General features: G+C 42.4%; 1 protein-coding gene across 2 annotated transcripts in view; it reads right to left on the bottom strand.

Annotated features, from left to right (window-relative positions):
• The window catches only part of SPIN1 (spindlin 1), a 65,342-nt gene extending 41,442 nt beyond the window's left edge, over nt 1–23,900 (bottom strand). The window contains exons 1-2 of one of the 2 annotated variants that reach the window (XM_067744997.1): nt 23,771–23,900; nt 1,024–1,238 (exon numbers count right to left, since the gene is read on the bottom strand). In XM_067744997.1, the coding sequence (XP_067601098.1) occupies nt 1,024–1,075 (52 nt within the window). In that variant the 5' untranslated portion in view covers nt 1,076–1,238; nt 23,771–23,900. The remainder of the gene's footprint in view (nt 1–1,023; nt 1,239–23,770) is intronic. The other variant, XM_067744998.1, reaches the window with a different exon arrangement.
• Between the last annotated feature and the right edge of the window lie 1,446 nt (nt 23,901–25,346).

Here is a 25,346-nt window from a genome sequence, read left to right as displayed (position 1 = left end):
TGAGAAAAAGCAAGGCTTAAGAAGATACAAAATGCACCAATGTTTATACAGCTAATAAAAGAGCAGGACAGAGCTGATGAGCCTGTTGGAATTTAAATAGTAACCTCTCAGGTGACTTATACTTCAGTCAGTCACCACTACTGCAAGTTAATCTTACTGACAAATATTTAACAGTTAAATCAATATTATCTTTACGAGAGGAACTAAAATCAAAGAGAAAAGAGAAACTTAAAAATCTTAATCCCTGTGGCTCTTCTACAAAGGAATTCCAAACACTACAGTTAATAAATATAATAAATTCTAAATCACATAGCAACCACTTGTAAGATTAATAGTAATTTTCCTAGCAGAATTCTCTGATTCATTTATCAAAGAACCTTAATATGTTATGACAGGTTTTTTCCAATATTCAAATGTATTTCTGGAATGGAGAAAAACATAAATCTTAAAGAAAATACTACTTACCTATTTTATTTTGTAGCCTATAAGATTTTTAACCTTTGTTTTTAGGGTGGACAAAAATCATGCAAAGTCTAAACTTCTAGTATCGGCTGTGTGCCACAAAAATAAGAATTAATTTCTATTAAATATTCATTTCCATACATTTCATTCCAGTAAAGTTCTTTCAAATAAATACACAAAAAACTGAGCTTACCTTTTTCCCTATAAATATCCTAAATCTCACTAAATCTAATACTCAGCTAGTCATCTCACTTTCACATCTTCTTTCAAAAACAAATGATAAATCCTTTGTTTACTATAATCCTACAAGTATTTACAATTCACTTGCTGTATTTACTGGACATCTATAACTTACTGCAAGAGACCACAGGAAAAAAAAATTAATATGATCCCTACCTTTCAAAAACCTAAACCTGTTTCTTTCACATGTGTATGTGTTTAAAATACTGGAAATCACAAAGCTTTAGGAATAGCAAACCACTACGAATTACATGAGAGCATTTCTCATTTTTACAACTGTTTTAAATTTATTGTACTAAAGTGTAGAACTGCACTGCCTACCTGCATCAGCTCTGGACCGCTGGCCAGGTGTCTTCCCGAATGGGGTCTTCATTCATCTGTATTTAAGTGAGCAGCAGAGCTGCTGGACTAGGGTGAAAATTCAGTATGCTCCAATTTGAAAGTTTTCACAGAATTTCAATGTTCTTGTTAATCCATCATCCCAAGCGCCTTTTTTTTTAATAAGTTCAGCAAAAATACGTGAAATCCTAAGTACTCTGTAAGACAGTGAAATAATAGTTCATTACTAGAGCATCACAAAAGCAAACTACTCCAAGTAAGCCATCAAACATGACAAATTTTAAACGTAACATCAGCTAAAATACACTTTGCCAGGAAGTAATTAACTTTATTTCCTCAGACCTCAGTGCCAAGGACAACACAGAGAAGCAGGAGAAAAGGAGGTACTAGACCCCTCAACAAGGAAAAGTGCAGTTCCTCACGGGTCAACTAAACATAATACAGCATCTGGCTTCCGGCTTCCCCCATTGTATCCCAACCCATTTTGCTGGCAGCCCATCCATTTTGCTGGCAAAAGTCAGAAAAGGGTAGACACTGGCATGTCAGAAAAGATTTAGACTGGCAGGTCCCATATTCTTGATGGGACACAAAAAGACCCAGCAAGGCACTGGAGTGGGCAACAGAGGTGTGGCAGGTGCATGGTGGAACAACAGCTGGAGGGTGAGGCAGCACTGGAAGCTACTTCAAGTCTGAGCCACAGCTAGAGGTATGGTCAGTAAACCAGCAGCCTTGGGCAAAAGAAGGGATTACAGCCAATAAGACTTCGCAGTTCCCTTTCTGCTCCCAAGCTTCAGGAAACCAGAGCGGAAGATCCAATAACTCTGGAGGAGCCTCAAAGAAATTTCCATACCCATGCAAAAAAGTCAGTTTATCATTTAATTGAAATTTGGGTCCAGTTTACAGTCCACGTAGTAAAACATATATGGAAATGTATTCTCATAAAACACAAAAATATCCACCAGAAATTTCACCGAACCACATGACTACGTTCAGTTCTCGTTGTTAGTCATCATGTCTACATCATACAGCCATGCATTCACAGGTTTAAGAATTGAAGGGAATGAATTTTCTAGAGACTAAAATTCAACAAAATAGTTAAAATAATTAAAAAGCCTAAATAACAAGGGAGAGAGGAATCATTTCAACTGGTAAAAATGCTTAACTATATAGAACTTCAAGGGAAATTTAAAAAGAAATGGCTTTTATAATTCATTTAATGAATATTCAGAATGCCTACTGTTTGAAGCTTAGGTAGAAGGGGAGAGACAGTACACAAATAAGTAAGAAAAAGAGACAGTATTTCAAGTGGCAATAAGTTATACAGGCATCCCTCAGAGATATTGAGGGTTCAGTTCCAGACCACCACAATAAAGCAAATATTGCAATAAAGTGAGTCACACTAATTTTTTGGTTTCCAATGCATATAAAAGTTATGTTCATATTATACTGTACTCTATTAAGTTTGCAATAGCATTATACCTGAAGAAAACTATGTACATACCTTGATTTAGAAATACTTTATTGCTAAAGATGCTAACCATCATCTGCCAATGAATGCCAGGTTGCCACAAACCTTCAATAAAACAAGGTATGCCTGTATAGAAAAAACATGGAAGCAGCAGCTTTTCTGAAGGCGACTTTTCCCATGCAAGGTTCATGTGCTCTTCCTAGGAGCTACAACCAGCCTGCCTCCCCACGCACTGAGGTAAGGAAATGAAGTCTAGGCTGTCATGACAACAAAGTCTAGGCTGTCATGACAACAAAGACATACACTTGTCTTTCCCAAGGCCACCCAACAGACATGTAAGCCTCGCATCATTCTACCTCTTTCAGCACCAGAAATCTCACTTCCCCATTCAATTCTTCCCACTCTGATGTATCTTTCCCTACTGGAACCCTACAGCCCTCTTCCCCCATCTGCCCAAACCTTTCTGCTGCCTTCTGAAAGGCAGTCTGTCTGTAGCAAAAGTCTATCTAGGGTCCCCTCCATCCAGCAGCTCTCTCCAAACTGGTTGTTTGTGTTCCCCAAACAACCTTACTTACACAATCTCTCCTACCCCAACACCCCAACGTGGAGGCACGTGCCATAGCACTAGTAATAACAGGCCCCCCTTTTCGTTGCAGTCATCCACCTATTAATCCTCTAGTCATCTGCACACACTCTTGAAGATCTTACTTGTTTTCCATCACATTCTTGGCAACATATGATCCTTAAACAACGTGCTCCCTTGGTTCTCTGACATCCTCATTTCAAACTACCTACCCAACTCCAACCAACTATCTCCACAGCCACAACCTCAACCTTCTCATCACCAATGACTACAATACCTCTGGAATCTTTGTTTCAAGCATCTCACACTCAAAACCACCTCTGATCATTCCACTTTTCCTACACCAGAAGTTCCACTCCAACAATTCTTTGATGCAACCACTACCTCCAAACTACAGCCTGACCTTTTTCTTCCTTGGGGACTAACTTCCCTCATTACTCAGCTTAGATTCCACAGATGGTCAACCACTAGAGTGACTCCCTTGCTTTTCTCTTCCTGTCACTTTCTGGCAAAACCCTAACCCAACTCCTTTCCTACTGCACCCACAATTTCAGCCATTAAATGGGGCTGAAAAACTTCCCAATTTATAATCTCATTATCTCAAGTGGGCATTTGACAATACCAAGCCCATCCTCCTATCTGCTAGTTAGACAGAAGCAAACAGAAGAGAACTACTCATCTTCCCACCACAAATTCGCCAGCTGGTTGGTAGCCTCTGCTACTATAATAACAGATAAACTGTGTTTAAATTCAACCCTTTCATATGTTTTAACAATCCCATCTCTATCTTCTCTATCAATTTCTGTTCTCATCGGTATACAATAAATAATGCAGTATTTCCCAATTTTAAAAACATCCCATGACTCTGCTCCTTTTCTCTGACACTCTTTACAAAGCTGCTTCAAAGACTGAAGAATATTTTAATCTACACAAGTATCAATGTTTCTTAACTTAATAAATCAACTTGGTTCTATAACATGAAAATTTTAGCTTACTGATGGTCTAAAGAGTATGTACCCTTCTCACTAGCAGATTTAAGCTTATCTTGGTATGATTTTTCTACTGCTTACCACTTCATTAAAATTTTCAGGTTGAAATTGTTATAATACTTTTTAAAAAGTATAAGACACAGATTGAAAAAAAGAGTTGCAGAAGGGAATGATATAGGAGCTTTTTGAATAATATAAGAAAACAAAATTCCAGATAAAAGTTCTTCCCCATTTTTGAGTTGCAATTCTATTCCAACTGCTTGATCTTATCTTAAATCCTGAGACAGCACAGTCTCATTTCTAAGATAGCAGGAGTCATAATTTTTTTCAAATATTACACAAAATGTTGTCAAATGGAGCTTAAATTGAAGCCAATAAAAAAGATAGCTCTGTATTCAGGACTAAACCCAACAGATTGCTAACACCATTCAGTGAAAGGCTGTTAAAAAATAATGTTGCACAGTACCAAAGAATCACCCCAAATTACCTGTTGATTATAAATGCTTCTTGACAATGGAGGGATCAAACAATTCAACACCACTAACTGTGAGCCAACCACACTTTAGAGGCTTCCAGATGTGATGTGATGCAAGGTACATCACATCATTATAAAACATTCTTGACAAAAATGCTTTATCTAAATCTACTTGAGACTCTAGACCTAATTCCCAGTTTTTAAGAAATACAGGTGATACAAGAGAATGTGAGAAGTTTCTACAAGACAAATGGAATACACTCCTTAAAAGGTCAATGTCATAAGAAAAAAAGGTAGACATACTGCTCTAGATTAAAAGAGACTAAAAGCAGACAGCAAGCAAACCCTGAATGAATGGTTTGGAGGGGAAAAAGCTATAGAAGACATTGAAGTATTGAAGTCTGGGGAAATTTAAATAGGGTCTATATAGTAGATGACACATTATGGAATTATCATTAACCTTTAAAAGCACAATAATGACACTGTAGTTATACATGAGAATATATTTATTCTTAGGAAATACATGCTGAAATTTCTACAGGTAGGCTGAATTAATGTCTGCAAGTGAATTTCAAATAGTTCATGGAAAGAAAGTGATACATACACAAACAATAAAGTGAAAATGACAAAATATTAATTTTTGAATCTATACAAAGAACATACTAATGTTATTCTCTGAACTTTTATTTCAATTTAAAATTTTTCGTAAAGAAAGCTGGGGAAAAGAAGATCCTGGATTTATTTCCCTTTGCTATAAGTCCATCTGTATTAAATATAATTAACTATCCAAGCATGCAATTTTGCTAAACAATCTTTGAAACATGTCATGAATTTAGTTTCGAAACTCAAAATATTTCTGTAACCAGCTGAAAGGGGAACACAAGATTCTCACAATTTCACAAACAAGTGTCCCCAAGCACATGCTGTGTGTCACACACTGCTATATATGCATCAACTCAGACTCTACACAACCACCATAAGGCACACATTATACTTGTTCCATTTTGGAAATTAAAACCCTACGGCACCGGGACTTCCCTGGTGGGGCAGTGGTTAAGAATCCGCCTGCCAATGAAGGGGACACGGGTTCGAACCCTGGTCCGGGAAGATCCCACATGCCGTGGAGCAACTAAGCCCGTGAGCCACAACTAATGAGCCTGCACTCTAGAGCCCGCGAGCCACAACTACTGAGCCCGCACACCACAACTTCTGAAGCCTGCGCACCTAGAGCCCGTGCTCCATAACAAGAGAAGCTACCACAAGAAGCCCGCGCACCTCAATGAACAGTAGCCCCGGCTCACTGCAACTAGAGAAAGCCCGTGTGCAGCAATGAAGACCCAACGCAGCCAACTATAAATAAATTCATATATTAAAAAACCCCTACAGCATCTTTGTTATACAGCAGAAACTAACACAACATTGTGAAGCAATTATACTCCAATAAAGATGTTAAAAAAATAAATAATAAAAACCTACGGCACCGAAATTAAAATGCACGTGGGCATACAGACTACAAGTAGCATAGCTGAGATAAATTTCTTATTTTAAAAATAAACACAGGGACTTCCCTGGTGGTCCAGTGGTTAAAACTCTGTGCTTCCACTGCAGGGGGCACAGGTTCGATCCCTGGTAGGGGAACTAAGATCCCACATGCATGCTGCAACTAAGACCTGGAGCAGCCAAAATAAATAAATAAATAAATATTTTTTTAAAAAAAGTTACATATCAAAATATTTGCTGCCAGCTGCTATCACCAAACAGTGCTATTTATAAAAAGAAAATAAATTTCTAAAACTGCTTAAGCAAAAGTGCCATGTTCCAAAGAAATCTCAACACTAGTGGAAAAGTACAAACCGCTAAACACACCAAGTGTTAAGCTGAAGTCTGGGCTGCCAACAAGTGTCTTACAGTTGTCGTCACAAAGGGTTCAAAGTGTGGGGAGGAATGTATGCTATCACAAATATTTATGTGAAAAATGACATATGGCTAAAATCTGAATAGGACCTGAATATTAAACAAGAAATAATTTTCTTAATTTCTTAATTATGATATTGTAGTTACAAAAAAAATCCTTATTTTTAAAAGTATCATGATGTCTGCAATTTACTGCAACTTTCAAATGGCTTAACAACAAAAAATGTTGAGTATAACAAAATGTCAGCAAATGAATCTCAATGGAAAACATACAGGTATAACTCAGCTATAGGTTTAACTTTTCAGTGTATAGGAAGTTTCATTAAAAAAGTTTGGGGAGGGCTTCCCTGGTGGCACAGTGGTTGAGAGTCCGCCTGCCGATGCAGGGGACACGGGTTCGTGCCCCGGTCCGGGAAGATCCCACATGCCGCGGAGCGGCTGGGCCCGTGAGCCATGGCCGCTGAGCCTGCACGTCCGGAGCCTGTGCTCCGCAACGGGAGAGGCCACAACAGTGAGAGGCCCGTGTACCGCAAAAAAAATAAATAAATAAAATAAAAAGTTTGGGGAAAACAACAGCAGAGAGAGAAGAACAGCAAAATCTGGAATTGGTGGCAACAACACAGATTTACTGTAGGTACTCCAAAGTCTGTAGCTTATTTCCTAAGGTGTGATTTTTAAAAATAGATTAAGAAAAGGTGGTAGGGCTTCCCTGGTGGTGCAATGGTTAAGAATCTGCCTGCCAATGCAGGGGACACGGGTCAAGCCCTCGTCTGGGAAGATCCCACATGCTGCGGAGCAACTAAGCCCATGTGCCACAACTACTGAGCCTGTGCTCTGGAACCCGTGAGCCACAACTACTGAGCCCACGTGCCACAACTACTGAAGCCTGCACACCTAGACCCTGTGCTCCACAACAAGAGAAGTCAGTGCAACGAGAAGCCCCCGTACCGCAACCAACAGTAGCCCCCACTCGCCACAACTAGAGAAAGCCCGCACGCAGCAACGAAGACCTAATGCAACCAAAAATAAATAAATAAAATAATTTTTTAAAAAATTATATATAAAAAAAAGGTGGCAAAGTATTTGCAATTCCTGAATCTGGATGGTGAGTATACAGGTGTTCGACTGCGTTTCAACTTTTCTGTATGCTTGAAAATGTTCACAATAAAATGTTAAGAGAGAAAAAGGGTCAATAGTTTTAGATTCTATAAATCTGGAAAGAAAAAACATTGTATTACAACTCAGAACCTTCCTAAGTACCCAAAAGAATTTACCAGAAAGCCCAGTCACAAACGTTTCAATGGATGGCATGTAAAAACAGTGCTCTAGAGGTCTCCAGCATAGGCTGTCCCTTTGGCTAAAACCTCAAGATTAAAATGAAGGGCTGTTTGAACACAGCATTGTTAATTACCCAGTGTTTGGCTATAGTACATACCAAGTGTATATCTGAAGGCCTTCAGGGCCACAAATTCTCATATCAATATAAACAAAATTATTAAACAGCCTAAATTACGAGACATCCAACCACCAAGTTCTAACAAAGGAGCTCTTAAGGATGGACAAAATTCACAAGTATCATGAATTTGGATGAGGGAAAAATTCTATCTTCATTTTCCTAACTTTCACCTGAATTATACAGCAAGCACTTCCTTCCATCATGAGCGTATGAAACCACATTATTTTACCAGTATCCCTGACTTTCTCAACAACAGAAATCACAGATCTTTCCATCCCACTGCATTTATTACAGATCTCAAAACAGCTTTTAAGCTCATCAATTACTTCGGGGTTTTTTTGTTTTTTTGGCTGCATTGGGTCTTTGTGGCTGCGTGCGGGCTTTTCTCTGGTTGCGGCAAGCGAGGGCTACTCTTCCTTGAGGTGCGCAGGTTTCTCATTGCGGTGGCTTCTCTTATCGTGGAGCATGGGCTCTAGGCGCGGGGGCTTCAGTAGTTGTGGCTCGTGGGCTCTAGAGCGCAGGCTCAGTAGTTATGGCGCACAGGCTTAGCTGCTCCACGGTATTTGGGATCTTCCCAGACCAGGGATTGAACCCGTGTCCCCTGAGGTGGATTCTTAACCACTGCGCCACCAGGGAAGCCCTCATCAACTACTTCTAAATTAAGTTATGAGGCCTGCCACAGAACAAGACATGACCGGAGTAGGTCAGCCATCAGGGCATTAGTCATCAAACTGTGACAACAGAATTGGTGACTGTTGTAAAACAAAGAGTTTGCCTAGAACTTGCCCCCTCCCCACCCCCCGTTCCTGGGAAGTACCTTCTAAATCGTTGGAATGTCCTAAATGACAGGAGTGTTTGTGATTTATGGTGGGTCCCTAGATAGTTTGTGCTAACAAGATGACTCAGGATGGGGCTGGCCACACCAAAAAGACCAACCACGGGATTAGAGGATTGGAGCTTTGAATCCCCTGATAGCCCAACTTTCAGGGAGGGAAGCTAAAGACCGAGCTCAACCTCATGGCCAATGATTCAATCAGCCATGCTCACATAACAAAACCCCAATAAACACTCTGGACATAGAAGCCGGAGAGAGCTTCCCTGGTCAACAATACTCTAACTCCATGCACCATTACATATCCACGTGCAGGTCAGTGATACTCCTGACTCCACAGAAGAAAACTAGAAGATTCCCATTCAAACCCTTCCAGACCTTGTCCTGTGTGCTTCTTTTGGATGGTCATGGATTTGGATCCTTTTCTGCTATAATGAAACTGTATCATAAGTATAGCATTTTCCTGAGTTCTGTGAGTTGTTCTAGTAAATTATCAAACATGAGGTCACGAGGACCCCTGAATTCGTAGCCAGGTGGTCAGAAACGTGGGTGGCCTGTGGACCACCAAGTTTATTGTTGGTGTCTGTAGTGAGGGCAGTTTTATGGAGGACAGTGGTTCGGCCTATAAAGTCTGACCTCACTCTGGGTAGCTAGTGTGTCAGGATTACAGTGCTGTGACACACAGATCTACTATGCTCTCTTGTATTCCCTACCATCAATTATTTGTTGATCAATATGTGAAAGGAGAGAAAAGACCACCTCAATTTACTTTTTGATAAACATCAAGAGCTGTCACTTTAGTACCTTAAAATATGAAATTGTTTCTGTATGTCTTATCTGTCACTTAACATACTAACAAAAAAGCCATATTACTAAATTAACATTGTTTTCATATTTAGTAACTATTTAAATATAACATTTCTTCTTTGCTCCCTTGTATTTTATTCACTGTATTCAGAAACATTCTGAGAAGGTATCCACAGGTTTCACCAGACTGAGAAAATGTCCGTGGCACAACAACCCCTGCCTAAAACCACTGGCAAAAAGCAACCCTGAATCTTTGATGTGTCTTTAAAGGCCACCTGCAGGAATCAATGTAAAGAATGGACAATCCTGGTAGTGATGGACTGGTAATTTAGACCACTCTCCTGAAAGCTAGAATATCAAAATAAAATCTAAAAGAACACCCTTAACAAAAACTATTGGGAAGCAGGGTTTCTTATAGAAAAGGTTAATTCCAGGTGAGCGGGAGGAAATATATGAAGAGCCTGGAACATCTTGCCATACCAGAAGCCAGGAAGCTATCAAGGTCAGGAAGATCACTGGAATGGTGTCACAGAGACAAAGGGGGATCTTTTACACTATTTTCTTGACTATTGTACAGTTCACCCTCCACATCTGTGGGTTCCACGTCAACAGATTCAACCTACCTCAGATCAAAAATATTCAGGGGAAAAAAAATTCCAGAAAGTTCCTGAAAGCACTGGCAACTATTTACACAGCTTTTACATTGCATTTACAACCATTTATGCAATATTTATGTTGTATTAGATATTATAAATAATTTAGAAATGACAAAGTATATGGGAAGATGTGCACAGGTTATATGCAAGAAACTACGTCGTTCTATGTAAGGGACTTGATTTTGGTATCCATGGATTTTGGTATCCTCTGGGGATACTAGAACCAATCGCCAGCAGATATCGAGGAACGATTGTATATGACTGAAAACTTCCGTGACAAAAACATGAACACACACAGTGACACATACACTAACCATATGCTTGAAGGCATCAAAGAACTTGAAGATAGCAGTACTTCCAGAGGCAGGACCTAGAGTGGTAGGTAAACCCCACATATGCAACCACTTTTCTCCCTGAGAGTAACTGCCAAGTGTTAAGGGGCAGCTAGAGGCTAATAACTTTGCAAGGTGAGGGGCCAAAGACCAGAACCCAGGGACTACCAAAGGAAGGAGGGGGCTGGTGAACCCACGTCTCTATGACATGGAATCCTGAATTGCTCTTGGGAGCTGGGGGGATGGTAAGAAGTCCAGCCGCAACTCCTCTTTACCCTAAAACTTAGCGGAGGTGATCCCAAGCTGCCAGCTCCCTCAGACGTCTGGCAGAGCAAGCATAAATCCTCTCTAGGAATATCATCCTGACCCCAAATTATCTCAAACACTTTAAAAAATGTAATCTACTACATGTGCAACCATGCAAGTTAGCCCAGAAAGAGACAAAATAAAAACTAGCAGAAACGACAGATAAACAACAAAAAAAAGCAGACCCACTGGGCTACCAGGTGTTGCAGTTACAAAATCATACTTTATAGTAAGCTACAGGAAGGTTACAGGAATAAATAAAATTATTAAATGAAAAATAAAATAGCTGTGACTATTATGTTCAGAGACAGAAAAATAAGATATAAAACTTTGGTAGAAAACTATCACAGAACCAGATTTTCCAGAAGTGAAAAAATACAATAAACTCAATGAATAGATTATCAATAGGCTGGCCTCGTTAAAAATTAGTGAACAAGGGCTTCCCTGGTGGCGCAGTGGTTGGGGGTCCGCCTGCCGGTGCAGGGGACGCGGGTTTGTGCCCCGGTCCCGGAGGATCCCGCGTGTCACTGGGCGGCTGGGCCCGTGAGCCATGGCAGCTGAGCCTGCGCGTCCGGAGCCTGTGCTCCGCGGCGGGAGAGGCCACAGCGGTGAGAGGCCCGTGTACCGCAAAAAAAAAAAAAAAAAAAAAATTAGTGAACAAAGATAGATCAGAAGAAATACCAAGGACGAAGCATGCAAAGGGTAAGAGACTGGGAACGCCTCACATGCATTTAAATGGAGTAGAGGGTAGGGGGGACAGGGCAGAAGAAATACTTTAAAAGATAATGGCTGCAAACTTCTCAAAAGAATAGAAAACATTACCACAGATTCAGTAAGACCTATAAACACAAAATATAAATAAAAAGAAATATATACCTAGACACATCATAAAAACTGTTGAAAACCAAAGACCAAAAAAAAAAAAAAAAAAACCCATAAAAGCCTGAAGTAAAAAAGATCCCATCCATGACAGCAAATATTAAACTGACAGTTTACTTAAGAAAAAAAATGAAAGCTGAAAATCTAATAACTTCTTTCAACACCTTAGAAGAAAACTGACAAGTTAGAACTCTATACAAATCAAAAATATCCCTCAAAAGGGAAAATCAATTTGAGATATTTTTAGACTAACACATACTCAAAGAATTCACTATTAGGAGTCACACAACAGGGGAGAAATAAAGAATGTTCTTCAGGCAGAAGGAAAATGGAATTGGAATTGGATTGGACTGGAATTATAACAAGGAACGAAGAGCAATGAAAAGGGTAAATCTAAATGGCTACTACTGTACAAATTAATAGTGTCCTAAGACAAAATATACACAGAATTAAAATAGCACAAACTGTGCTACGTAAGTGAAACTAATATAAATGGAGTTTAAGTGTCCAGGAAGAGGGGGAAACAACCAAATATTAGATTTTGACAAGTCAAAGATGCATGTTTTAAGTAACCTTGAGGTTAGCAGAGGAAAAAAAAAAAAAAGGCTTTCAAAGAAAGCCAAGAAAGGAGTAAAAGACACATAAAACAGGTACAATAAACAGAAAGCACTTATTAAGACAACATACTCAAACCCAACTATGTCAACAGTTGGGTTAAATTTAAATATCAATAGACTAAACACTCCAATTATGGGAAGTATTGTCTGACTAGATTTTTAAAATCCCACCTATATACTGCTGACAACAGAAACGTCCAAAACATAGTACAAAGAATGAAAGTACAAGGTTAAAAAAAAAGATACACACTGCACCTGCTAATCAGAGAAAAGATAATGCAACTACATTAATATTAAGCTAATCAACCTTTACCTCTAATAACACTTTTGCCTTAAGGAAAGACAATTATTTTAAAAGACTCAATCGGTAAAGAAAATACACAATGCTAAACATTGTACGCACCTAGTAACATAGCCACAAAATAGATAAAGCAAAAATTATCGCAAGTAAGGAGAAACAGACAAATGCAAAATATGAGTATTAATACATTTCTCTTGGTAACCAATACAACCAGCAAACGAAAAGGAAAAAAGGATGTAGAAGAATTTAACACAATTAACCAAGTTAAACTAACAAACATAGAACACTGCATCTAACAAAGACAGAAGCACATTCTTTCCAAGCACACACAGGACATTTACAAAAAGTGATCATATGTTGGACCATAAACCAAGCTTCAAAAAATTTCATAAGCTTTTAATTACATAGTATTATGACCACAATGGAATGAAGACAGAAATCAGAAAAAAACAAATACAGCACAGAAGATTCTTAGAGCAGTGAAACTATTCTGTATGACACTATAATGTCAGATACATATTATAAATGTCAAAACCCACAGAATATAGAACACCAAGAGTGAACCCTATGTGAACTATGGACTTTGGATGATAATGATTTGTCAATGTAGGTTCACCCATTCTAACAAATGTACAATCTGGTGCAGGATGCTGCTAATGGGGGAGGCTGTGCTTGTGTGAGATCAGGGGGTACAGGGGAACTCTGTACTTTCTACTGTTTTGCTGTGAACCTAAAGCTGCTCTTAAAAATAAAGTGTATTTAAAACAAAAAAAAAAGTTTATCTGACAAGATAGGTTAATGAGTATGCTATGGTTACAAACCACCCTAGAAATCTTAGCTGCTTAAGATGAAGAAAATTCCCACTCCCACCCATTCCCTCCCCCTCTTTTCTCCACCCTTGCCCTCTCCCCCACCCTCTGCTCTCTGTTTGCTCTACACCAGCGGTCCCCAACCTTTTTGGCACCAGGGACCAGTTTCGTGGAAGACAATTTTTCCATGGACGGGGCGGGGGGGCGGGGGGATGGCTCGGGCGGTAATGCAAGTGATGGGGAGCAGCAGATGAAGCTTCGCTCACTCACCTCCTGCTGTGCAGCCAAGTTCCTAACAGGCCGCAGACAGGTACCTGTCCGCAGCCTGGGGGTTGGGGACCCCTGCTGTAGCTGGAATAGAAACTGATAGGTATATCCACACTGGAAGTTTGGCATTATCTACTAATACCAGACATAGGCATAATATACGACCCAACAATTCTACTCCTAAGTCTACCCAACAAAAAAGCATACAAGAAACATGCACCTGAATGTTCACAGCACGTCTGCTCACATGAGCCCCGTGACAGTCATGGAAATGAGACTGCTGGATCACCTAACATGGGGAGCTGCTCTGTTCTGAATCCATCATTACCATTCCCCCAGCCCAACTTCCCACAGGCTGTTCTAGCCAATGACTGGCCATAGGCAGGATGCTAAAGCAGGTCCATTCCTGCAGAAGGAACTCCTCTGACCCCAACTTTGGCTGGAGGACATGTCACTGGCCTTACTTTCTTAGAACTGCACTGAAGTCCGAAGACTTATCGTACCAAACGTTCCCTCCAACCTCTTCCTCCTCTACATACATCAGTCCTGCAAGGGGCTGTTGGCTTTGTCACAAGTATTTCTCCTACAGCAAAATCTAACCCCAACTTGTTGTCTTCTTGTCCTTGGGGGACCTTAACAGGCTCAAATTGGGAACCCAATATTTATCAACAGAAGAATGAACTACTACCATGGATAATACATGAATAAATCATTACATTAATAAACAAACTACAACTATACATGACCGAGTGAATGAAATTAATGACAAAATGTGTAGAGTTCCACGGTTGGTATGTCACAAACCATGGATCTGTAACTACTTCTGTACTTTCAGTACATTTCACCAAAAAAAAAAAAAGAAAAAAAGAAAAATCAAAAAGGCAAGACTCTGAAAAGTCAACTATCCTTAAACCAAAGGGGAATTTGCTACTTACTATTAACTCAGATTAAGAAGCGACCCATATGCACTAATATGTATAAAATAGATAACTAATAAGAACCTACTATATAAAAATAAAATTCAAAAAAAATAAACTAAAAAAAAAAAAGAAGCTGTATGCAGCCAGACTGTTTACATGGAGCCCTCCTCCCCCTTCCTTCATCATTCTCACATCCCTCAGAGGTAACCACTGTTAAAAGACTGCTGTGAATCTAATGACATATGCAAATTCTTAAAGCATAGTAAGTATAGATATACAAACATCTTAAAACACATACATGCACACACAAAGTTCTACAACTTGCTTCTCTTACTAAACATTACATTTTCCATGCAGTATAGGAAATTTTTTCCTCTTATTTTTATTTCCCTCTTATTTTTAATAGTGACAGAACATTCCAGAGTATGGACATAAAGATCACTTACTTTACTGTTAACTTCAATATTAGACAGATGTTTCTCATTTTTCACTACCACAAACACCACTATAATGAAAAATCTTACACATACAGGTTTGTACCTTTGTGCAAATACATCTATACCATAAATTCCTAGCAGTGGAATTGCTAGGCCGAACAGAGTACAGGCATTTTATATTGTTTCAATGACGCCACCTTCCAAAAAGAGTCCACCAAATTATAGTCCCACAAGTCATATAAACTATATATTTAAAGGCTAATGTATTTTAGATGAACCCTACTTTATGGACTAAAGCTTGTGGTGAAGAGTAATTATGAACGGAAAGTACATAAAATTGCTTTTATCTTTCACTGAGTCAATTTAAGGAAAAATTTCAGAGGGTTACACAAAAATACCAGAGTAACCAAAAAATTACCAGTAGTTACAACCCAGAGATTGATTCTAAATAAAAAAGACCATTTAATAGACCTGACAACCCAGGATCCAACTGTCACCACAGCATTTACAGATCCCAGTTCAGTGCCAGCAGATCCCACTGTGATTTCTGATCTACAGAGAAGAGTGACCAGAGTTCTCAAGGATACTGGGGCTTATCGTACCAAATGTTCAGATGTCTTGCAGGTGTCTTATGGCTGTGGGATAAGGCCTGAGTTGTGAACCTTCCCAGGAAGGGTAAGTCTTTCATGACAAATCCACTCCAATACTCCAATCTCCCTAAGCCTTTGGATACCTTCCTCTACAGTATACCAAGGTAGTTCTGGCATCTCAACTCCACTTAGTACAGGTCACCCTTCGGTTTGTTTCAGGCAATCAACCAAGCAGAGCCCTTTCTAAGCCCTCAAGCTGTAACACTGAATCCAGAATCTCTCCTTATGGGTCCACATCAATAAATTTGGCCTAACCCAACTTTACATTCCCTTCACCTTCAACTCACACCCTTAACATCCATTCCCATAAATATTCCCCAGGTTCCTATTTCGCTCATGGCAAACTAGACAATCTTTTGGGTAGGCCTACCTCTTCATGGGTCACAATTTGCAACTCACCCTTTGGGACCTCCTGGGATGATCCTAGGGGAAGCCAAATGCAGGTTTTTCAGGCAAAGGGAGATTAAGTTAAGGGAAGGGATGGAAAGGTTGCTTCTACTGGGAAAGGTAGCCCAGCAGAATTTAGGTGTTCAAGGTCTCCAGTTAAATCAGAATCTGACCATATGCCGCTAATCCAATTTTCAGGATCCCATTCCTTACCAACCAATGTTTTCACTTACAAACGGGGAATTCAATTTGCAGTTTTAGGGCAGTTGTAGAAACTTTCAGGTCCCTTATGTGGAACCTGACCTGGTAATTTAAAACCCTGAACTCATCGTTTTGCTTTGCAACGTTTTCACTTGGCTAGGCTAAATCGCATTCCCCAAGATTTCCACTCCCATTTGTTTCCAGATTGGGCGGGCCAGAAGAGAGACTACTGTGCAGCACGCGGAGGAAGCAAGTGAAGGGGCAAACATCTGGTAGGACATCTGCAGTCTGCACCCACTGAACTCCCCATTTGCTTCAATGATGCGAGGCTGCAACAACTACTCTACCTTCCCCCAGGCTCCCTGAGAGTCTCTGCCTCCTGGGCCAAGTGTGTGTGGTTACCTCCATGACAAAGGGCCAGTTCTTTCAGGATATCCACACAACCAAGGTCAGAGGCAACAGAACTGACACAGCTTTCCATCTGTCTTGCTGTGGCTTCCAGTCTGGGTTCTCCCCCACATTACATCCACCTTCCCTTCTCAAATGCCTGTCCTATGGACTGCAAACTCCAGCATCAGGCACACAGACAACAGTCTTATCAACGAGTTGCATCATCAGCTCCTACACTGTGTTAACTGAGATCCCTGAATAAGACTGTCTGACAGACCCCTGTGCAACAGACCACACATTTAACCACACAGCCTCAACCTGCCCTTGGACAATTCTAGTTACTGCCCAGGGAATTTGAGCACTCACAACCCAAGTACTGAACTAAGGACTAGAAAAGTAATTACGGACAAAACAAGAAGAATCTCTACTTTAATGAAGCTCAGCCTTTTTGAGAAAACAAAAATCCATTAAATCATGTGAACAAATGTAACCCTGTAATTTTGATAAGCACCAGGAAGGACAACAATGTCCCTAATAGAAGAACTTGACTTCAGTAAAGTCAAGAAAACTGCTAGTTACTGTAGCAAGTGGTGGATATATCGAAGTTCCCTATTCTACCTTTATTATAAAATGTGCAAACTCGCACAAAACGAATTTCATAAAAAAGTGATGCCTGAGACAAGCTCTAAATGAAACTAGGAATAACTGAAACCCGGACGGAAAAGCATTCCAGGAAGAGGGAAAGAACAAATGCCACACTCCCTGGTGGCGGAGATGATGATGGGCACGGGAGATGTGAGAAGGACCTGCATGGCTGGAGCAAGGAAAGCAAAGGGAGATGTGGTATTGGTGAGGTCAAGGCCCCAAAGTTTAAGAAATATGCACACCCTTAAGGCCACGTTTTGAAGTTCTGTCCTTAAAGCAATGGGAAGCCACTGAGGGTTTTACGTAAAAGGTGACATAATCAGATCTGCCTTTTTAAAAGGTGATTTCTGACACTAACAAATTACAAACACATTTACCTTTTACCCAACAATCTCACTATCTTGAAACTATACCTGCACAAATACAAAACAATACATCCACAAGGTTATTCACAGCAATGGAATATAAACAACCCAAGTGTTTATAATTAGGAAATGAACTACAAGCACAAAAGAATAAAAAAGAGTGTATACGAAGTGATCTCTAGAATGTATTAAGTAAAAAGGAAGAAACAAAAGTGTACACAAACTTCTTTTTAAGAAAGGCAGGTAAAAAACATACTTGTGATTAAATTTGCAAAAACAGTGGAAAAATAAACCAGAAACTAATAAAAGTGGGGCAGGAGGGTTACAGTGCAGGGATAGGAAGAAAAGGGAGAATGTGAACATACCTTAGTAATGCAGCTTTGATTCTGGAACTATATAAATGTTTTACACACTGAAAAAATACATTAAAACATTAAAGAAATCCTTAAAAGTTAAAGATTTCATTCAAATAAACCAAACTAATGATCAAATTGGTTACAAAATCAGAGGGAAAATGTTTTCAAATGATTTTATAATTCAGATTGTCAACTGTACATCCTTGCATGGATACATTTTTAAAACAAGGAGAATAAAATACAAACCTACAATCACTCTACTGTTATTAACGTTTTCAAACTACTATATTTATACTGTAGGATAAAGGAAAGTAACTACTGTTGCTAAGAATGCAAATTTTTAACATTAGAGAAGAAAGGATAAAGTCAAAGTAAAAACCCTATAAAGTTAAATGTGAATTGGAAATATCAACACAAAATCAAAATTTATTATTTCCCAAGCCTATCCAATGAAAGCAAGGGCATCTCAGTAGCAGTAAGGACACACAGCACCAGATTTTGTTATCTAAATTCCACTGCCTGATAAAAAGAGCTAAAACAACTGGCTGATAGATATTGGGCAGGAAAAGCACAAAGTGAATCTAAGACATCTTGTAACATGAGCAAGAAACAGTTCAAAGATTAATGGGGTCGCATCCAAGGGAAGAGTACTAGTTTGAAAGGACCAAGCCATGCCCAAATTAGAACAAGCTGAGGGAAAAGAATGATGACTACTTGTTTAAAACACACCAAATACATAAAATTCCTTGGGTCCACAGTGATCCTGAAAGAGAGAAAGCAAAAAGAAACAACAACAAATCAACCCTGTACATAGGAAAAAGAACATTCTTATCCTGTGTCAGGACCTAAAACTCACACTAGGAATATTAACTTAGATATATGATTAGTTAATATACAGGTAGATATACAGGTCATACATACGTGTAAGTATATAGATCATCTATAGATAAATACGTGGATCATTTGCAGACAGGTCCAAAAATTAAACCTAGGTTATAAGGATATAACTATAAGCAAGCTGAACAACAAATATAAACAAACAAATATAATCTAAGTTTAAAAAGTTGTCATGCTTTATTACTACAATCTAGAAACATCTAAAATGGTATGAAAATGCTTTATTAACCTCTTCATTTACTCTATCAACATTTGGATAAAACAATATCCATGATGAATGGATCCTTCCTCCCTCTACCCACCCCCCAAAAAGTCAACACACTTAACATTCTAGGGACTCCAGACAAATTGCCCCTGCTTCAAATGACTTCATCTGCCTTCTTGAACAGGTTACACTCTTTAAACTAGAGCTCCTACACTGGCAGATTTCCTCCAATGCTCCTTTCATACGGTTTAATGCCTTTCAATGGCTCCCCTCACCTTTAGGATAAACACCAACCACCTTGATGAGATATGTACAATTATTTAAAATCTGGCCCCAAATTCATCCCTAGACAGACTGGCCATGCCAAATTATAAGTGGTGTCAGCAGTGGTATGATCAATACCCACAGAGAACTTATGATGTCCAGGGACCCTAGGAATCAGTCACACAGGAGTAACCGATAATACAGGGCAAACTTTTGGTTGTAATTCAAATCCAGAATGGTCTCGAACACTCTCTTCAGGACTCTGCTCCTGCTGTCCCTTCATCTAGACTTTTTTCCTCTCCTAATCTATATTCTTAACCCTGCTGGAACATCACCTTCTCTTCCCAGATATCAAAAGCATAGAATTTCCTCATCTTATGTATGGGTATCTTCCCTACCAAGCCGTAAGGTCTCTGAGGGCACATCTTTATGTATTATGTCCATACACGACTTATGGCAATTTTAAGGCCATATAATAAGCACCCAGTAGAGATTTAATTAAAAATTTAATTGGGACTTCCCTGGTGGCGCACTGGTTAAGAATCCGCCTGCCAATGCAGGGGACACGGGTTTGAGCCCTGGTCTGGGAAGATCCCATGTGCCGCGGAGCAAGTACGCCCATGTGCCACATCTACTGAACCTGCGCTCTAGAGCCTGTGAGCCACAACTACTGAAGCCTGCGCACCTAGAGCCCGTGCTCCGCAACAAAAGAAGCCACTGCAATGAGAAGCCCGTGCACCGCAACGAAGAGTAGCCCCTCCTCGCCGCAACCAGAGAAAGCCCGCGTGCAGCAACGAAGACCCAACGCAGCCAATAAATAAATAAATGTATAAAAAAATTTAATTGAAGACAAGCACAACTAAGCAACCTGATGCTGAAAAAAAATGCTAATAACTATAGCAAAGTTCAAAAGCAGGATGGAGAAGGAAATCAACAATGACTGGCACCAGCTGCTGAACTTCAGGAACTGTATTGGGAACTCTACAAATCCATTGCATTTAATTCTCATAATAGCTTTATATGATAGGTTTCATCCTATAGGATGAAATCTAGCTTTCATCACAGGTTTAAGCTTTTTAAGAAAGCTTAAAAAGGCTATGTGATGAATCATGTATGTAGCTTTGAACCAGTAAGGAGTGTGGCTGGATTTCAACCCAGACTCTTCTGAGCTGAAGGCCATCTCCATGTCCAACTCCAGAGCTCTTATCCTTTGCACAATTGATTCCCTGCTTCCAATTTCTTTTCATTCAAGGAAAAGAGAAAGAAAACACAATTAAGCATCTAATAAATATAAGAAAGTATTTACATGATATATGTTAACTGTTCTTTCTCAGCAAATTAGAATCCTGCTAATAGCTAATTCAAAAGAAATACCCAACAGCATTATTTTTAATCTCTAAAATAATCCACAATAATTCTTCAGGAACAACAGTACCCTTTTTATGTGTTTCCAACATACCGGCAGAAAAAATGCTAACAATTAAGGAGTGCAGCCAGTGGAGTTTAACTGTATGCAATCAGGTAAGTCATTGGGAAGTGAGAACACTACATAATTAAATTTCTTCTAGTTAAGACCTCAAATTAATAACTCATAATTATACACTATCAGTGTGATAAGAGCCAAATCTGAGGTACTCTTTCCCATAGAATGCACAGGCACACACAAATCACATCAACCTCCCAGTCCACAATTTACAGGAGTGGTACCATTACCGGTAAGGACACCAATGACCAACGTTTCACCATTACCTGGATTTCAAGAGTGTTACTAGATATTACACGAAAAACAAAACAAGAAGGGATCTGGGGCCAAATACGGAAAACAGTGCTGGTACTATTTCTCAGAGCCCTTAACCTGATAATGTGAATTGTGACCCTTGGGGAGAAGGAAAAGGACAAAGCAACGTTTCCCAAACTAAGGTAACCAAGAACCGTTTTGTTTTTCCTGTAGCATTTCTTAGCACTAGTATTACCAAGAATACCACCTTAAACACTGCTTCAGATATATATTCCAAAACTAAGTAAATACTGTTACTGTGGTCTGAATTGGTAAATAAAGGTACTGTCAGAAACAGTACTATCAAAATTCTGGGGCCAACAGAAAACCTTAAAAAAAAGAATGCTAGGGGTTTCCCTGGTGGCACAGTGGTTGAGAGTCCGCCTGCCGATGCAGGGGACACGGGTTCGTGTCCCGGGCCAGGAGGATCCCACGTGCCACGGAGCGGCTGGTCCCATGAGCCATGGCCGCTGAGCCTGCGCAGCTGGAGCCTGTGCTCCACAACGAGAGAGGCCACAGCAGTGAGAGGCCCGCGTATCACAAAAAACAAAAAGAATGCTAAGTTAATCATAGAGATGACTGAGGGCCTCTTTTCCTTACCCATTTCACGGCATTTGAAAATAACCATTTTGCATTTTGTGGGACTTCTGGTGGTCCAGTGGGTAAGACTCCGCATTCCCAATGCAGGGGGCTCGGGTTCGATCCCTGGGTGGGGAACTAGATCCTACACGCATGCCGCAACTAAGAGTTCGCATGCCACAAGTAAAGATCCTGTGTGTGGCAACTAAGACCCGGCACAGTCAAAATAAACAAATAAATAAATACTAAAAAAAATAAAGTAACCATTTTGCTACTCAAGAGTCAAAATAAAGAAATTCTATTTTATTTCTCACAAGAAACACACATCTACTACCCATAATTTTGACAAACATATTTAGCAACTCTTACATTTAATTATCAAGTCTGATAATAAAGGTTCTGTAATCCAGTAGCTACTACAACTTTTTGGTATTTGCCCATTAACCAAGGTTGGGGGGATGGGGGAGAAGCCTCCTCATTTCACTCACTCTACCCCCATCCGAAATTTCACAGCCTCTGAAAGTTCACAACCTTTAAGAATGTTCACAAACTCAATCTGTCCTGCTATACATCCTCAAGTGTAGGTTTAGTTTTCACTTCCTAACAAAAGCTGTGTAGAAAGCAATTACTGTACTCTCCATCAATGCTTTCAGACCGCGGAGCTCCTTCCAGAAAATTCCAACAGAAGTTATATAGGAATTCGCATTTTGGTAGGTATGTCGTCTCTGGCACAAGTCACGTTATACAGTGTAATCCGTTAACACTTAAATGTATTTGGTGTTGCTTTTTAACGTACAGCAAAATCCATATTTGCTACTTCAACATGCATGGAAAACCCTCTCCAAAACCAGGAATCTCAATCCACAAATCATAAATAGCAAATAACCGTAAAGCAAATGCGTAAACAGATTTGGGGTGCCTATTTCGTGGCATTTATTGCTGAAACCATCACTAAAATCTAACCCGGTAGAGTCGAGGACGCATCCGCAGTTGGAAAGATGAACAGAGCCAAACCGAAGGCACTGCGCAGTTTCCGAGCCGTGCAATTAATCTGAGCAAATGCTTGCGGAATGCGTTCAAGGTCACTCGTGATGAAAAAGAAAACTGTGTGAGTGTGGGTGTGCAGAAACCCCGCCGTCCGCCAGTCCCGCGCAGAGCTGACCAGGGCGCGCGGACAGGCAGCCAAGGGGGCGGTGGAAATTAGGAGGGGGGTGTTACGGGGAGCCCCGAAAAACCACCTTCTCCACGAAGCCTACTGCTGCAGGACCCAGGGCAGCCGCCGGGGAGGCTACGCCGTCGTAGGTACACAGCCCTGGGTGGGAGACCAGCGCCAGGCCTCAGGGGGGTCCAGAACCCGGAGAACCCCCTCCCCTTTCTGAGGTCTCGGTGCAGAGCCCCTCTCTCTCTCACGCTCCGGGGGGCAGTCGCCATTCCCTCCCCCACCGCCTTCCCACCCTCCACCCCAGCCCCTCCCCACGCCCCGAGGGCCCGTTCCCCTCCCCCCTTTACATCCCCTCCCACCCAACCAGGGATACAGTCCCCACCCCCGCCCCAGGGGACTCGAACCCCTCCCCCTCAAGACCCGAGGGTCCCATTCCTTCCTCCCCGCCCAGCCCGGGTTATGCAACACTCACCCCGCCCCGCCCCCCGCCAGGGCCCGCCGCAGCGCCCCCGCCGCCCCGCGCCCCCCGCCCACTGTGTGCCGAGGCCTCCGGAACAAAGCGCGCGGGCCGACCGGCCTGGCCGGGGGCGGCGGCCATGTTGGCGGGGGCGGCGAACAAAGGCGCGCGGTCAGAGCCCGAGGCCCCCGCCCGCGGCCCGGCCGGCAGGGGGCGCTGTGCAGGCGCCACCCGCCGCCCGGACAATGCGCCTCGGCCCACTGCTCCCCGGGCGCCACCGTCCCTCAGCGCGCCCCGCCCGCGACCCCGTTGCGGCGCCCGCTTCCCCACGGCGCACGGACCTCACCTGCCGGCCACCTAGGCCGCCGTCGGCAGCCCGCGGGCCCTGCCGTCCCGCGCCGCGCTCCCGCCCCGGCCCAACCGAGCCAGACGGCGCCGCCCCGCCCCCGCTCCGCGGCCGCCGCCGCCCGCCCCCGGCCGCACGGCGCACGCGCACTGCGCCCGCCGACTGCACCGGCCGAGCGGCCCGGCCCCGGCCCGACGGGCCGTACTACGCAGGCGCTGCAGTCGGTGGGCGGGGCCTAGAGGGCGGAGGGCGGGGCCCGGCGGACTTGGCTTGAGACTGCTCACCTGGTGGTGGGGCGGGACTGAGTGGGGGAGGGCCTGGAGGTGGGGCGGGGCCTGGTGGCAGAGCAGGCCTTGGTCTGGCACAACTCACCTGGCCGCCGAACAGAGCGGAGCGGGGCCTGGCGCCGGGTGGGGCCTGGCGGCGGGGAGGAGCCGGGCGCGGCTCTCACCTGGGGGCGGGGCTTGGCTGCGCCCCAGCTGCGCGCTGGAAGAGGCGGCGTTCAGGGCCCGGAGGCCCGGGAGAGGGGCGGCGCGGTCGCAACGGAAGTCTGGCATCCTTGGAAGTTTCGTTTTCGCGCGGTGGGAGGGCTTTCACCGAATGACTGTCCCTCCTTGTCCTTGAATTTAAGCAGCAAGTCGACCTGCGTCGCGCACGCCGCCCCTTTGGATAAAACCGGATACAGTGACAAGGCCCTCCACTGGCTGAGCCGTGGCCGCAGAGACAGCGTCCAGTGCCATCTGGCTTCCCGCGCGGACCCCTCCGCCGCACTGCGCCACCGCGACACGGACCCGGGCCTCGCCCACTCACCTGCCCTACCTGGCAGGGGAGGGTGAGCTCTGCAGCTCTTGACCCTGCACTCCCTCCCCGTGCGCCGCCCCCACCACAAACTGGAGAACTCGCTCGGCTCTCCGCGGAAGTCAGGAGCCAGGCATTCCCACGGTTACTTGTGAACTTGTTTGAGTTATGTTTAAGCCAAGATGCCCTTTGAGTGTCAGGTTAATTGTTTGCAGGAGGACGGGGAGAGGAAGGAAGCGTCCAGAACAGTTTTGACTCCTGCGGAGTGCCGTACCTGGAGGCTGAACCCCGGGTCTGAACCCCTACCCCAGCCTGGAGTTCTGCCCCCAAGCCCTGGCCTGGGTCTCGCCTCTCCCCACATCCTCATCTCCCGACTCCCGCCCAGCCCTCTGCGCCCACCAGCCCGGTGTCCTCCAGCGAGTCGCTGGGCGGACGTGGTTCCTCGAGTGCAAAAGCGCAGTCACTTCGTAATAAACCGCCTCCCCGAATGTTGTCAGGTCAAATGACAGATGTATTATTGGAAAGCACTGTGTATACTCTAACCTGCAGGACAATTGTCAGTTAGCAATGCTCTTTGGGATTTTACTGGCACCTTTTTCTTCCAAGTAAGATTGATACGTGCCTGTTGGAACAATTAAAGTGCTCATCTCAGATGACACACTTGGCAAGAGCTACAAGTTCACAGGCCAAGTAGAGGGCCAATTTAGTTACAGATATACAAAAGTGTGTCGCCGTACTTACCAGTTAGGAAGTGTTGAGAAATTGTTACTTTCCTTTC

This window comes from Pseudorca crassidens, chromosome 7 (genome assembly GCF_039906515.1).
Source record: "Pseudorca crassidens isolate mPseCra1 chromosome 7, mPseCra1.hap1, whole genome shotgun sequence".
In the NCBI taxonomy this organism is placed as follows: domain Eukaryota; kingdom Metazoa; phylum Chordata; class Mammalia; order Artiodactyla; family Delphinidae; genus Pseudorca; species Pseudorca crassidens.
This window is presented reverse-complemented; position numbering and strand designations above follow the sequence as displayed.